We start from the raw sequence: 15,114 nt of genomic DNA on the forward strand, positions 1-15,114 counted from the left end.
CTATGGGTTAGAGATGTGACCTTATAATACACACAGATTGACTCAGGCAAAACAGGTTGGTTGTTATACCTCCAATTGTTGTGGCAGTTGACACAGATGTTCATTAGAGACTTACTACAGTATACTGTAGGCTACTCCCATACACTTTATATTTAATGGATTGTGTCCTTGTTTGTCCCAAATGGCACCCTATTCCCTATAGAGTGCAGTACTTTCATGTTAGAGCATTACGTAGGGAATAGGGTGTCATTTGGGATACACTCGCTCTCTTGCACCCCCATTCACAGCTGAGGATTGACCTAGGAATTGAGTGTGTTATTCCAAGGAGAAGCTAGCCTCGTGATATTTTGGAATTCATTTTATTTATTGCAGTATTCTCTACACAGCAAAAGGTTACAATATATTCTCATAAATATCTCCAATACAATTCAAGTGTGTATATCATATCGGTTTTTGGATGAAAATAAATGTATGTATTTAACTACAAAAATAAATAAGCTTTTCAATGTTTTACTAGATTTGTATGCATTCAGTGAAAATTGAATTGACTATATAAAATAAATACAATTGATACAGCACAAACTACAGTACTGTCCCTATCACTAACGATAACATGAGCATGTACTTAGGGCTCGATTCAATCTGTAGCACTGAAGATCTGCATTGTAGCGTGGTTGAAATGTAAAGTTAATTTCCGATTGAGCTGACATGCATTGTTTACCGTGAATAGAGGGCGTCACGAAAGGGGAAACCTTGCCTTTAAATGTGAATCATGCTGATATTCTGCGCTACTGCAATCAGTATCAATCAATGCCTTAGATTCCATAATATGAGTGGAAACACACATTAGACCATTATCAATATATAAAGTTTGTATCCCAAATGGTCCCTATATAGTGCACTACTTTTGAGCAAAGTCCTGGTCAAAAGTTGTGCAATATAAAAGGAAAAGGGTGCCATTAGGAAAGCAATCCAAATATGAAACTCAAAAACCAGCATATCAACACCACTACTACATTCCTATTCATTTCCATACGTCACACAAACAGGTAACACATTTCTTCTTCCACAGAATCACCACATCCACTTGATGAAACGGTATGAGACAATCCTGCACATAATCTCTACTACCTATACTTATGGAGATACCTCTAGAAATACTGTACTGTAAGCATATCAGTCAAAAGTTTAAGGCAAATCTGTTTATGTTTTGTATGGACTCATATACAGGTACAACAACAAGCAGACCTTTTTTATCACTTTTTAAGCTTTTTTAAGTGCACTTAACGTGCATTTCTAAGACTTATTTTCCTCATTGTGCATGCATAGGGAACTAGAGAGAGAAAGGAGGATAGGGTGACTATGTGAGGTATAAAGTGAGAAAAAGTACATCTGATAAAATACTTGCGCTGTCACCTGGTTCACATTCAAATGTCCAGCAAAATACATTATTAACACAAAACAACAATAACATGTAACAGCAACAATTAACATTTAAACACTCTTGACTTCGATATTTGTGATAGGAATGAAACATTTACAAGGACAAACTGACAGGTTTTGAACATGAGACCATCATCTAAAACATGCCGGTTTTTGCTTGTTACAATAAGACACTTCTCTATTACACACGAGATGACATTACTGTATTATATGTTCTAACACATTCTACATTCTACTGTGACCAAAATATTGCTGAATAACAAAAATAGCTAAGATAATGAATAGATTTCATATGAATTGTATGTGCAAGCCTTGCTGCGTAAGCTATTTTATTATTGCACAGTAAAGCCTTGAATGACTGTATTTTATGCTTAATGTTTCTACACTACTACTGGTATACTATAGAAACATACACACAATGATTCACGTCACATTATCACCACTTAGTGAGTAAAGCTCAGTTCATCCTACTGAACTGATGCAGTAAGGTAACACAGACATTTTCATTACTCAAACTATTGCGTCACATATACACACATATAGGACATGACAAATATGGTTCACAGCACAAATATACTGATACATAGCAACGGTTGCTACTGAATTAAGAATCATTGAAGTATTTTTTTGTCTCAAGCAATGAGCTCCTGTATATCTGTCAACTGTTATTCTTCACATATCATTTATTTCATATAATTTCTTAACAAACATAAGTAAAAAATATAGAACATTAAAGTGCCTGTCATCCTTTAGACTTCACCTGATAGAAATCCCTTTTTGTCATCGTCCTTATATTGACGATCTTAAACCTAGTTTACTTTAATCCCATTAGTTACAATATGATTGTTTGCATGACAAATGTGAATAATGGTATATTCCGGTATATATTTAGGAGTTGTTTCAACAAAGCTGATGAATATATGTTGAGCGTACATACACTGAGATCATTTAGGAGCTAGTTCATTCATCCTCTCGGTGAAGAGGAGCTGTCCGTCACTACAGTGCTGAAATAGCAGGCATGGCTTTAGTTTCCTATTAGTAGACCAGATATCTCTGCTCTGTCTTGACTCCCACACAGTGTCAATGATGAATGAGAGTCTACAACTATGTTTTTTTCCATGTTTAATTCTTTGTAGTCATTACAGCTAAATTATTAACTCTTAGTTTTATGTACATAGTTACATAGTTAAGGCTTCATATTTTCTGATTGAATTGAGAGAATAAGTCTTAAAACAAAAACCTGATTGCACAAACATGAAAATACACACAGGACAACTAGTTAACGCTCCTTTTACGACATACCGGGATGCGGCGGAAGTTGAGTGTGACTCTGAAGCCGTCATAAGCTACATTGGTATGAATTACTTCCCTGTTTTCTGAAGTGTGCTTGGAAGCTTGCTGCCAGCTCCTTGGTTATTCTCAACCGCCTTCGAGGCAGCAGGAGCAGCGCTGCTCTGAGGCTTATTACACTTCCTGCACAGATCCCTCATCTCTACGAGGCCCTCGTCTAGAGCCTTGATGAACACTGCCGAGCAGGTCTCGGTGCTACCGTGGAAGCTGGTCACGCTGAAGAGGAGGTGGTCTGACTGGGGGTTGTAGCAGCACCCGTAGCCGTTAGGAACAACCGGGCCATAGCAGCAGAACATCTCCACTGTGGTTGGGACCTGAGGAGGATGTATACCAGTTAATACCCATCTACCAGTGGTTAATACCCATCTACCAGTGGTTAATACCCATCTACCAGTGGTTAATACCCATCTACCAGTGGTTAATACCCATCTACCAGTGGTTAATACCCATCTACCAGTGGTTAATACCCATCTACCAGTGGTTAATACCCATCTACCAGTGGTTAATACCCATCTACCAGTGGTTAATACCCATCTACCAGTGGTTAATACCCATCTACCAGTGGTTAATACCCATCTACCCGTGGTTAATACCCATCTACCTGCCCCATTATTCAGGGCAGGTGGGGCACCCTTTTGTTGTCTGTTTTGCATGTTATTTTGGCATTAATACGTGTCACATATCAGTTTGTAAACAATGTAAATAATAATTCAGTTAATAAAGACGCATACAAGAAGGGTCTCTTTTTTGCTTTCTTGTGTAAGGCAGCTCCCAAATGCAGGTGTTTCAGCCTAGATCATTGCTTTCTGTGGTGGAGGGGCAGCCAGCGGACAACACAGAGTGTAGGGATTGGTAATGCCCATCCAAGAAAGCTCAAGATCATTGGATGCAGATAAAATGACGTGAAATCTACCGTAGCTTTGATTGGACTGATCATGTCAACATCATACGGCAGGGTGGCCTAGTGGTTAGAGCGTTGTACTAGTAACCGGAAGGTTGCGAGTTCAAACCCCCGAGCTGACAAGGTACAAATCTGTCGTTCTGCCCCTGAACAGGCAGTTAACCCATTGTTCCTAGGCTGTCATTGAAAATAAGAATTTGTTCTTAAACTGACTTGCCTGGTTAAATAAATTTAAAAATACTTTCAAAATCTTAGCTGACAAGCAGTCATTATCATAAATCAAGTCGACAATCTACTGGCAAATCCTTGTCATTTGAAGAACAATTATAGATAAAACGTATCGGTGCTCATCGGCTATTGAACATAAACATTCAAATTCAACAATGATGGGTTGGAAGGAATCAGGGGCTAACTGCAAGCATTGCAAAGCAGTCAGTAGCCAGCTACTCAGTGGAGAGGGTGTGTAGTCCAAGTCTGGGTTTAAGGGTCTCTTTTCCAAGCTTAAAAGGATAAACATTCACATGCAACACCATGGACCAGAAAAGGTTGAATACATTGGCCATGCTGTCAATCCAGCATGACTTCTGCCACGTTTAAAACAACTGAAAACTCAGAACTGGGAAATCTCAGACTTCAGTGAATTCAAGACAACTGGAAACTTGAAAAAAAACAAGTTCCGACTGAGAAAATATGTTTTGAACGGTCATCCAACTGGGAATTCCGAAGTCGGAAACTCGCGCCTCTTTCTAGAGCTCCAACCTGAAGATTACTGACATCATGATTCGACCATGTTTTTTTTTGAGATATCCCATTTGTCTTGAAAGCACCATAAATCCAGAGAATGCCAGACTTTGATGACAAAGTTTGATGACAAAATTTGCCCACAACAAGGACCGCCGCGCCACCTTCCTGTTCAAGTGAGCACAGCAGGGGGTGCCGGTATGGAGTCAATGTGCGCGGGTACAGGTTAGTCAAGGTAGTTCAGGCAATTTGTACATGTAGGTCGGGGTAAAGTGACTAGGCATAGATAATAAACAGCGAGTAGCAGCAGTGGGGGGGGGGGGGTTAATGCAAATAGTTTGGGTGGCCGTTTGATTAATTGTTCAGCAGTCTTATGGCTTGGGAGTAGAAGCTGCTAAGGATCCTTTTGGACCTATACTTGGTGCACCAGGACCGCTTGCCGTGCAGTAGCAGAGAGAACAGTCTATGAATTGAGTGACTGGAGTCTTTAAAAAATGTTGGGGCCTTCCTCTAACAACACCTAGTATAGAGGTCCTGGATGGCAAGACGCTTGGCCCGAGTGATGTACTGGGCCATACACTGCTACTGGGCCTCTGTAGCACCTTACGATCGGATGCCGAGCAGTTGCAATACCAGGAGGTGATGCAACCGGTCAGGATGCTCTCGATGTTGCAGCTGTAGTCCACGATCAGCTCCTTTGTCTTGCTCACGTTGAGGTAGAGTTTGTTGTCCTTGCACTACATTGCCAGGTATTTGACTTCCTCCCTATAGGCTCTCATCGTTGTCGGTGATCAGGCCACTGTTGTGTCGTCAGCAAACTTAATGATGGTGTTGGAGTCGTGTTTGGCCACGCAGTTGTGGGTGAACTAGGAGTACAGGAGGGGACTAAGCACGCACCCCTGAGGGGCCCCGTGTTGAGGATCAGCGTGGCAGATGTGTTTTTGCCTTACCACCTGGAAGCGGCCCGCCAGGAAGTCCAGGATCTAGTTTCAGAGGGAGGTGTTTAGTCTCAGGGTCCTTAACTTAGTGATGAGCTTTGTAGGCACTATGGTGTTGAACGCTGAGCTGTAGTCAATGAACAGCATTCTCACATATATGTTTCATTTGTCCAAATGGGAAAGGGCAGTGTGGAGTGCAATTTCGATTGTGTTATCTTTGTGTATCTGTTGGGGCAGTATGCAAATCGGAGTGGGTCTAGGATTTCCGGGATGATGGTGTTGATGGTGTTGTTTGAGCCAAGACCAGCCTTTCAAAGCACTTCGTGGCTACAGACGTGAGTGCTACAGGGCAGTAGTCATTTAGGCAGGTTACCTCCGCGTTCTTGGGCACAGGGACTATGGTGGTCTGCTTGAAACATGTAGGCATTACAGACTCGGTCAAGGAGAGGTTGAAAATGTCAGTGAAGACACTTGCCCTGAGTACACATCCTGGTAATCCGTCTGGCCCCGCGGCCTTGTGAATGTTCACCTGTTTAAAGGTCTTGCTTGCATCAGCTACGGAGAGCGTGATCACACAGTCGTCCGGAACAGCTGGGGCTCTCATGCATGCTTCAGTTTGCTTGCCTCAAAGCGAGAATAAAAGGCATTTAGCCTGTCTGGCAGGCTCACGTTGCTGGGCAGCTTGCGGCTGGGTTTCCCTTTGTAGTTGGCAATAGTTTGCAAGCCCTGCCATATCCGACGAGTATCAGAGCAAGTGTAGTAGGATTCAATCTTAGTCCTTTATTAACACTTTGCCTGTTTGATGATTCATCAGAGGGCATAGCGGGATTTCTTACAAACGTCCAGATTAGTGTCCCGCTTCTTGAAAGCGGCAGCTCTAGCGTTTAGCTCAGTGTTAATATTGCTAAAATTGCCACTGCCATCTACTCAGGTATACTCAGGTGTACTTTAACTAGGGATTTATAAGTAGTTATATAAACTGTTACTGATTACTTCATAGATGATTTATATATATATATGTAATAAATAGTTATAACACAATTGGTTGAAATAATATTATTGTCATCTAGCTGCTTGTCAAATACTGAGATTAGAGGTATGCATGCATGATTTTGGATAAAAGCGTCTGCTAAATTGCACATATTATATAGCATATATTATGGCTGCACTAGCAATAGCCACATAGCAAAGTGATGACTAGAGGGTATACCTGACTGGTGGAGAGAATGAACTGGTTACTGGCCACATAGGTTTCATCTGTGAAGATCTCCGGCCTCTCCATCTTGAGCTCTTGTGCGATCTCTCTGAGTCCGAGAAGGTGATTGTCTATTCCGAACCCTGTAATAGCCTGTGAAACACCAAGAACCCTTAGTGCTCCATGTATTTAAGCTAATTAGGGCCCAATTCAATCAGATCTGTTTTAGCCAACATCTGCATAGCTTTTGGCGGTGTCTGAGGTGGAACTGCGTTAGAGCTGTCAAATCAAAAAGTGGCTACCGGCTACCGGCATTATAACTAAAGCGGACATTGCCACTGGAAGCACAGAGTTGCATTAAGAGAAATCCCATGCAGCCTTGTTTACAAGTTGGAACACTGGAATGTGAGATGTAATCTACACCTCGATTAGGCTGATAGAAATCCTCATTATTTAGTTGAATGATTTTCAATTTCGCATCATTATTTCTATATAGGCTACACTCTCTTGTTCTGAACCTTTAATGCGAGTGGGGCGGGTGTGGCTTCGTGACAAGGATCACAAGAGCAGCGGTTAATGCTTGATCTGATTGAATCTAGGCCTTGAAAAATATGTTTCTCTTTATCAAATTGACTTATGCAATGGACAGTTTATTCAAATATCTGCACTTACTGTGATTGTGTAATTTGTCTGGGCGTTAATTGCATCCCACAATTGTTTCATCTTTTCAGAATCCTGTAAAATGTAATACAAACAAGATCATAAATAAATAATTACATTAAGTCTTATGAGCTAAATATGATTACTCCACTTTGAACATGTTATGAGAGGAGACAAGGAGTCATATGAGAGATTGTGCTTGAAATATGTAGAGGTATCAGCTGCTTTTGTGTGTGTGTGTGTGTGTGTGTGTGTGTGTGTGTGTGTGTGTGTGTGTGTGTGTGTGTGTGTGTGTGTGTGTGTGTGTGTGTGTGTGTGTGTGTGTGTGTGTGTGTGTGTGTGTGTGTGTGTGTGTGTGTGTGTGTGTGTGTGTGTGTGTGTGTGTGTGTGTGTGTGTGTGTGTGTGTGTGTGTGTGTGTACTTCTGTGCATTGCTTGTGTGTTTGTGGCTGGAACAACGGACTCTCGACTCTGGTGGGAGGGAGGCGGTGGCACCAGTTAAGAGGACATGATGAACAGTATAATGGGAGTAGCCCAGTAATTGGGGGACTAAGTAAGAAAAATGACTCACAGAGAGAGATGCCTTCTCGTCCGTCATGGCCTTCACAAAGGCCAGAGCCTCGGAGGTAGCTGAGCGGATGTTGTCCACCCGGCCCTCATGGAAACGACGGATAGATGCACTTTCATAAGTGGACACCAGCCTTCCATTGCATCTGAGAAATTGAAAAGAAAATATATAGAATTACTGTATATCAATGGAGACACTTTCATAAATTAACTTTATGTGTGACCAACAAAACAAAGTTCCTTGAGGTTTTTGTTATTTTAAAATGACTGTCTTTAATTAGCAAACAATGTATTAAAATGAATAGTGTGCTGATACAGTATAATTTGTCAAAGCAACCAACCACATGTTATTTTAGATACATTTCATACAGGTGTACTGTACCTGTAGAATGCCAGCTGTAGAGCCACCTGTATGTATGCATCTGGGCTCATCTTCTGTTTCTTGATGAATTCTTTTCCATAGACCTCAAACTTGTGCACATCCATGTCCAGATCTCTAACCAGCCTGAGGAATATAAAACATTGATGAATAAGAAACAACGTTTGGATTCAAAAATGCATTGGTTATTGTAGTGAGGGGGTAAGATTAAGGGTAGATTACTAGATGGCAGGGCTATGCTGTGTGTGTGTGTGTGTGTGTGTGTGTGTGTGTGTGTGTGTGTGTGTGTGTGTGTGTGTGTGTGTGTGTGTGTGTGTGTGTGTGTGTGTGTGTGTGTGTGTGTGTGTGTGTGTGTGTGTGTGTGTGTGTGTGTGTGTGTGTGTGTGTGTGTGTGTGTGTGTGTGTGTGTGTGTGTGTGTCTTACCTCTGTAATCTCTCAGCGGAGGCCTTCAAGAGGTCCTGGATGTGAGGTGTGGTCTTCCAGAGCAGTCTAGCAGGAGTAGGAAGCTCCGACACGCTGGTGGCCCTCCCCATCTTGGAGGGACTTCCAGTCCTGTGGAGAGAGCACGTCACATGACTTCCTTAGAATCATGTATTATTATTTATAAATGTATTATTCATCAACAGCATGCTGCTTTATGACAGACCTCAAATAATACAATTTGATTTGATTAATACATTAGCTGTAAATGTGAATGATCTGATTTAAGATGTATAATGTAATAAACTGGCTGTTAACTATATTGCACAGAACCCACAATAGAACCTTGGGGATACCAGTTGTCAATTCCACATAAATCTACCACCATAAGGATGCATTCATGTTTTGTTCCTTTGCTTACATAAATTTCATCAGGTATTCAGTACATGCCACCAGAACAATGCCCTCGAAGGGTGAGTGCTCGCACACTGTTCCGCAGACTCCGTCCTCCCCTACAATAAACTGAAATAGAGGAGGGTTACACATCCTACATGGAACTGTCTACGCTTCTTTCTATTCCATTCCACGGGTCCAGGGCCTTTATTTATAAGTGTTGATATAGGATCAGGTCAACCCCATCCATATTATCTTATTCTGTATTATCTTCTGTAAAAGGAAAAACTGGTCCTAGATCAGCACTCGGACTCTGAGACACTGTATGAATACGGGTCGTGGTGCCATTGGCATGGCCTTACCTGCATTGGCTTGTCATACCAACGGTTCGCCCCCATCTTGTCATGGCCTCCTCCATGGAGCATCAGCAGGGCTCGGCTGGTATCCCCAACCTCCATCCCACTGGGGTTGTCCAGACACAACACACACAGACACTTCTCAATCACAGCCAATGACTCTCTGTTTACCGAATCTAAGGGAGGGAGGGAGGATTGGAGACAGACAGACTAGGTGAGTTTATGCAAATATATGTGTTCTCATAGTCTTGCCGAGATTTATTTTGAATTATTACTATGAGGATATTACTACTTGATATCTGTGTTATTATTATAGTTATGATATAATGCAGACTGTAAGGTGTCTGAGGTGAAACCTTTGATGAGCACTTCTCTAGCCTGGGCCCATTCTGTTCTTCCATCAGACGTCAGCAGACCAAATGGAGGCTGTCTCTCCTCTGAGTTCTCCGCCATCTTCACTATCTTCTCCAACTGGGTTAAGATGTCCATTTCTTTCAGCTTTTTCTTATTTACAACTAGGTCCAACACAAAGAACTGAGAAGAGGAAATACAAAAAGGTTTGGTAAAGGATTCATTTTATTGTACCCGAGCGGAAATTTGTCATGAACATGAAAAGGTGTTCGAATATTTACAGGTTAAAACATACATCTGATTTGATGTGCTTTATTATAGGACCTCAAAATAGATTAATCTAAAGTCCTGCTGTACATCGGTCCATACGGTAGACAGCTAACTAAAGTCCTGGTGTACATCTGTCGATACGGTAGCTGGCTAACTAAAGTCCTGCTGTACATTGGTCCATACGGTAGCAGGCTAACTAAAGTTCTGCTGTACATCGGTCCATACAGTAGCAGGCTAACTAAAGTCCTGCTATACATCGGTCCATACGGTAGCAGGCTAACTAAAGTCCTGCTGTACATCGGTCCATACGGTAGCAGGCTAACTAAAGTCCTGTTGTACATCGGTCCATACGGTAGCTGGCAAACTAAAGTCCTGCTGTACATCGGTCCATACGGTAGCAGGCTAACTAAAGTCCTGCTGTACATCTGTCCATACGGTAGCTGGCAAACTAAAGTCCTGCTGTACATCGGTCCATACGGTAGACAGCTAACTAAAGTCCTGGTGTACATCTGTCCATACGGTAGCTGGCTAACTAAAGTCCTGCTGTACATTGGTCCATACGGTAGACAGCTAACTAAAGTTCGGCTGTGCATAAATCCATACGGTAGCAGGCTAACTAAAGTTCTGCTGTGCATCGGTCCATACGGTAGCAGGCTAACTAAAGTCCTGCTGTACATCTGTCCATACGGTAGCTGGCTAACTAAAGCCCTGCTGTACATCGGTCCATATGGTAGACGGCTAACTAAAGTTCTGCTGTACATCGGTCCATACGGTAGACGGCTAACTAAAGTTCTGCTGTACATCGGTCCATACGGTAGCAGGCTAACTAAAGTTCTGCTGTGCATCGGTCCATACGGTAGCAGGCTAACTAAAGTTCTGCTGTGCATCGGTCCATACGGTAGCAGGCTAACTAAAGTTCTGCTGTACATCGGTCCATACAGTAGCAGGCTAACTAAAGTTCTGCTGTGCATCGGTCCATACGGTAGCAGGCTAACTAAAGTTCTGCTGTGCATCGGTCCATACGGTAGCAGGCTAACTAAAGTTCTGCTGTACATCGGTCCATACGGTAGCAGGCTAACTAAAGTTCTGCTGTACATCGGTCCATACGGTAGCAGGCTAACTAAAGTTCTGCTGTACAACGGTCCATACGGTAGCAGGCTAACTAAAGTTCTGCTGTACATCGGTCCATACGGTAGCAGGCTAACTAAAGCCCTGCTGTACATCGGTCCATATGGTAGACGGCTAACTAAAGTTCTGCTGTACATCGGTCCATACGGTAGACGGCTAACTAAAGTTCTGCTGTACATCGGTCCATACGGTAGCAGGCTAACTAAAGTTCTGCTGTGCATCGGTCCATACGGTAGCAGGCTAACTAAAGTTCTGCTGTGCATCGGTCCATACGGTAGCAGGCTAACTAAAGTTCTGCTGTACATCGGTCCATACGGTAGCAGGCTAACTAAAGTTCTGCTGTGCATCGGTCCATACGGTAGCAGGCTAACTAAAGTTCTGCTGTGCATCGGTCCATACGGTAGCAGGCTAACTAAAGTTCTGCTGTACATCGGTCCATACGGTAGCAGGCTAACTAAAGTTCTGCTGTACATCGGTCCATACGGTAGCAGGCTAACTAAAGTTCTGCTGTACAACGGTCCATACGGTAGCAGGCTAACTAAAGTTCTGCTGTACATCGGTCCATACGGTAGCAGGCTAACTTAAAGTCCTGCTGTACATCTGTCCATACGGGAGCTGGCTAACTAAAGTCCTGCTGTACATCTGTCCATACGGTAGCTGGCTAACTAAAGTCCTGCTGTGCATCGGTCCATACGGTAGCAGGCTAACTAAAGTTCTGCTGTACATCGGTCCATACGGTAGCAGACTAACTAAAGTTCTGCTGTGCATTGGTCCATACGGTAGACGGCTAACTAAAGTTCTGTTGTGCATCGGTCCATATGGTAGACGGCTAACTAAAGTTCTGCTGTACATCGGTCCATACGGTAGCAGGCTAACTAAAGTCCTGCTGTACATCTGTCCATACGGGAGAGGGCTAACTAAAGTTCTGCTGTACATCGGTCCATACGGTAGCAGGCTAACTAAAGTCCTGCTGTACATCTGTCCATAAGGTAGCTGGCAAGCTAAAGTCCTGCTGTACAACGGTCCATACGGTAGCAGGCTAACTAAAGCCCTGCTGTACATCTGTCCATATGGTAGACGGCTAACTAAAGTTCTGCTGTGCATTGGTCCATACGGTAGACGGCTAACTAAAGTTCTGTTGTGCATCGGTCCATATGGTAGACGGCTAACTAAAGTTCTGCTGTACATCGGTCCATACGGTAGCAGGCTAACTAAAGTCCTGCTGTACATCTGTCCATACGGGAGAGGGCTAACTAAAGTTCTGCTGTACATCGGTCCATACGGTAGCAGGCTAACTAAAGTCCTGCTGTACATCTGTCCATAAGGTAGCTGGCAAGCTAAAGTCCTGCTGTACAACGGTCCATACGGTAGCAGGCTAACTAAAGCCCTGCTGTACATCTGTCCATATGGTAGACGGCTAACTAAAGTTCTGCTGTACATCAGTCCATACGGTAGCTGGCTAACTAAAGTTCTGCTGTACATCGGTCCATACGGTCGACAGCTAACTAAAGTTCTGTTGTGCATCGGTCCATACGGTAGACGGCTAACTAAAGTTCTGCTGTACATCGGTCCATACGGTAGCAGGCAAACTAAAGTTCTGCTGTACATCGGTCCATACGGGAGCTGGCTAACTAAAGTCCTGCTGTACATCGGTCCATACGGGAGCTGGCTAACTAAAGTTCTGCTGTACATCTGTCCATACGGGAGCTGGCAAACTAAAGTTCTGCTGTACATCGGTCCATACGTTAGCAGGCAAACTAAAGTTCTGCTGTACATCGGTCCATACGGGAGCTGGCTAACTAAAGTCCTGCTGTACATCGGTCCATACGGGAGCTGGCTAACTAAAGTCCTGCTGTACATCGGTCCATACGGGAGCTGGCTAACTAAAGTCCTGCTGTACATCGGTCCATACGGGAGCTGGCTAACTAAAGTCCTGCTGTACATCTGTCCATACGGTAGCAGGCTAACTAAAGTTCTGCTGTACATCAGTCCATACGGTAGCTGGCTAACTAAAGTTCTGCTGTACATCGGTCCATACGGTCGACGGCTAACTAAAGTTCTGTTGTGCATCGGTCCATACGGTAGACGGCTAACTAAAGTTCTGCTGTACATCGGTCCATACGGTAGCTGGCAAACTAAAGTCCTGCTGTACAACGGTCCATACGGTAGCAGGCTAACTAAAGCCCTGCTGTACATCAGTCCATATGGTAGACGGCTAACTAAAGTTCTGCTGTACATCGGTCCATACGGTAGCAGGCTAACTTAAAGTCCTGCTGTACATCTGTCCATACGGGAGCTGGCTAACTAAAGTTCTGCTGTACATCAGTCCATACGGTAAACGGCTAACTAAAGTTCTGCTGTACATCGGTCCATACGGTAGCTGGCAAACTAAAGTCCTGCTGTACAACGGTCCATACGGTAGCAGGCTAACTAAAGCCCTGCTGTACATCAGTCCATATGGTAGACGGCTAACTAAAGTTCTGCTGTACATCGGTCCATACGGTAGCAGGCTAACTAAAGTTTTGCTGTACATCGGTCCATACGGTAGCAGGCTAACTAAAGTTCTGTTGTACATCGGTCCATACGGTAGCAGGCTAATTAAAATTCTGCTGTACATCGGTCCATACGGTAGCAGGCTAACTAAAGTCCTGCTGTGCATCGGTCCATACGGTAGCAAGCTAACTAAAGTCCTGCTGTACATCGGTCCATACGGTAGCAGGCTAATTAAAATTCTGCTGTACATCGGTCCATACGGTAGCAGGCTAACTAAAGTTCTGCTGTACATCGGTCCATACGGTAGCAGGCAAACTAAAGTTCTGCTGTACATCGGTCCATACGGTAGCAGGCTAACTAAAATTCTGCTGTACATCGGTCCATACGGTAGCAGGCTAACTAAAGTTCTGCTGTACATCGGTCCATACGGTAGCAGGCTAACTAAAGTCCTGCTGTGCATCGGTCCATACGGTAGCAGGCTAACTAAAGTCCTGCTGTACATCGGTCCATACGGGAGCTGGCTAACTAAAGTCCTGCTGTACATCTGTCCATACGGTAGCAGGCTAACTAAAGTTCTGCTGTACATCAGTCCATACGGTAGCTGGCTAACTAAAGTTCTGCTGTACATAGGTCCATTCGGTCGACGGCTAACTAAAGTTCTGTTGTGCATCGGTCCATACGGTAGACGGCTAACTAAAGTTCTGCTGTACATCGGTCCATACGGTAGCTGGCAAACTAAAGTCCTGCTGTACAACGGTCCATACGGTAGCAGGCTAACTAAAGCCCTGCTGTACATCAGTCCATATGGTAGACGGCTAACTAAAGTCCTGCTGTACAACGGTCCATACGGTAGCAGGCTAACTAAAGCCCTGCTGTACATCAGTCCATATGGTAGCAGGCTAACTAAAGTTCTGCTGTACATCGGTCCATACGGTAGCAGGCTAACTAAAGTTTTGCTGTACATCGGTCCATACGGTAGCAGGCTAACTAAAGTTCTGTTGTACATCGGTCCATACGGTAGCAGGCTAATTAAAATTCTGCTGTACATCGGTCCATACGGTAGCAGGCTAACTAAAGTCCTGCTGTGCATCGGTCCATACGGTAGCAAGCTAACTAAAGTCCTGCTGTACATCGGTCCATACGGTAGCAGGCTAATTAAAATTCTGCTGTACATCGGTCCATACGGTAGCAGGCTAACTAAAGTTCTGCTGTACATCGGTCCATACGGTAGCAGGCAAACTAAAGTTCTGCTGTACATCGGTCCATACGGTAGCAGGCTAACTAAAATTCTGCTGTACATCGGTCCATACGGTAGCAGGCTAACTAAAGTTCTGCTGTACATCGGTCCATACGGTAGCAGGCTAACTAAAGTCCTGCTGTGCATCGGTCCATACGGTAGCAGGCTAACTAAAGTTCTGCTGTACATCGGTCCATACGGGAGCTGGCTAACTAAAGTCCTGCTGTACATCTGTCCATACGGTAGCAGGCTAACTAAAGTTTTGCTGTACATCAGTCCATACGGTAGCTGG

General features: G+C 43.7%; 1 protein-coding gene across 1 annotated transcript in view; it reads right to left on the reverse strand.

The window, feature by feature from the left end:
- Nucleotides 1–355: 355 nt before the first annotated feature.
- The window catches only part of LOC124037291 (choline O-acetyltransferase-like), a 72,176-nt gene continuing 57,417 nt past the window's right edge, over nucleotides 356–15,114 (reverse strand). Inside the window, exons 7-15 of the mRNA XM_046351992.1 lie at nucleotides 9,700–9,877; nucleotides 9,350–9,519; nucleotides 9,016–9,116; nucleotides 8,598–8,726; nucleotides 8,177–8,299; nucleotides 7,799–7,940; nucleotides 7,241–7,303; nucleotides 6,584–6,721; nucleotides 356–3,107 (exon numbers count right to left, since the gene is read on the reverse strand). Of these exons, the coding sequence (XP_046207948.1) occupies nucleotides 2,805–3,107; nucleotides 6,584–6,721; nucleotides 7,241–7,303; nucleotides 7,799–7,940; nucleotides 8,177–8,299; nucleotides 8,598–8,726; nucleotides 9,016–9,116; nucleotides 9,350–9,519; nucleotides 9,700–9,877 (1,347 nt within the window). The 3' untranslated portion in view covers nucleotides 356–2,804. The remainder of the gene's footprint in view (nucleotides 3,108–6,583; nucleotides 6,722–7,240; nucleotides 7,304–7,798; nucleotides 7,941–8,176; nucleotides 8,300–8,597; nucleotides 8,727–9,015; nucleotides 9,117–9,349; nucleotides 9,520–9,699; nucleotides 9,878–15,114) is intronic.

This window comes from Oncorhynchus gorbuscha, linkage group LG06, assembly GCF_021184085.1.
Source record: "Oncorhynchus gorbuscha isolate QuinsamMale2020 ecotype Even-year linkage group LG06, OgorEven_v1.0, whole genome shotgun sequence".
Classification (NCBI taxonomy): domain Eukaryota; kingdom Metazoa; phylum Chordata; class Actinopteri; order Salmoniformes; family Salmonidae; genus Oncorhynchus; species Oncorhynchus gorbuscha.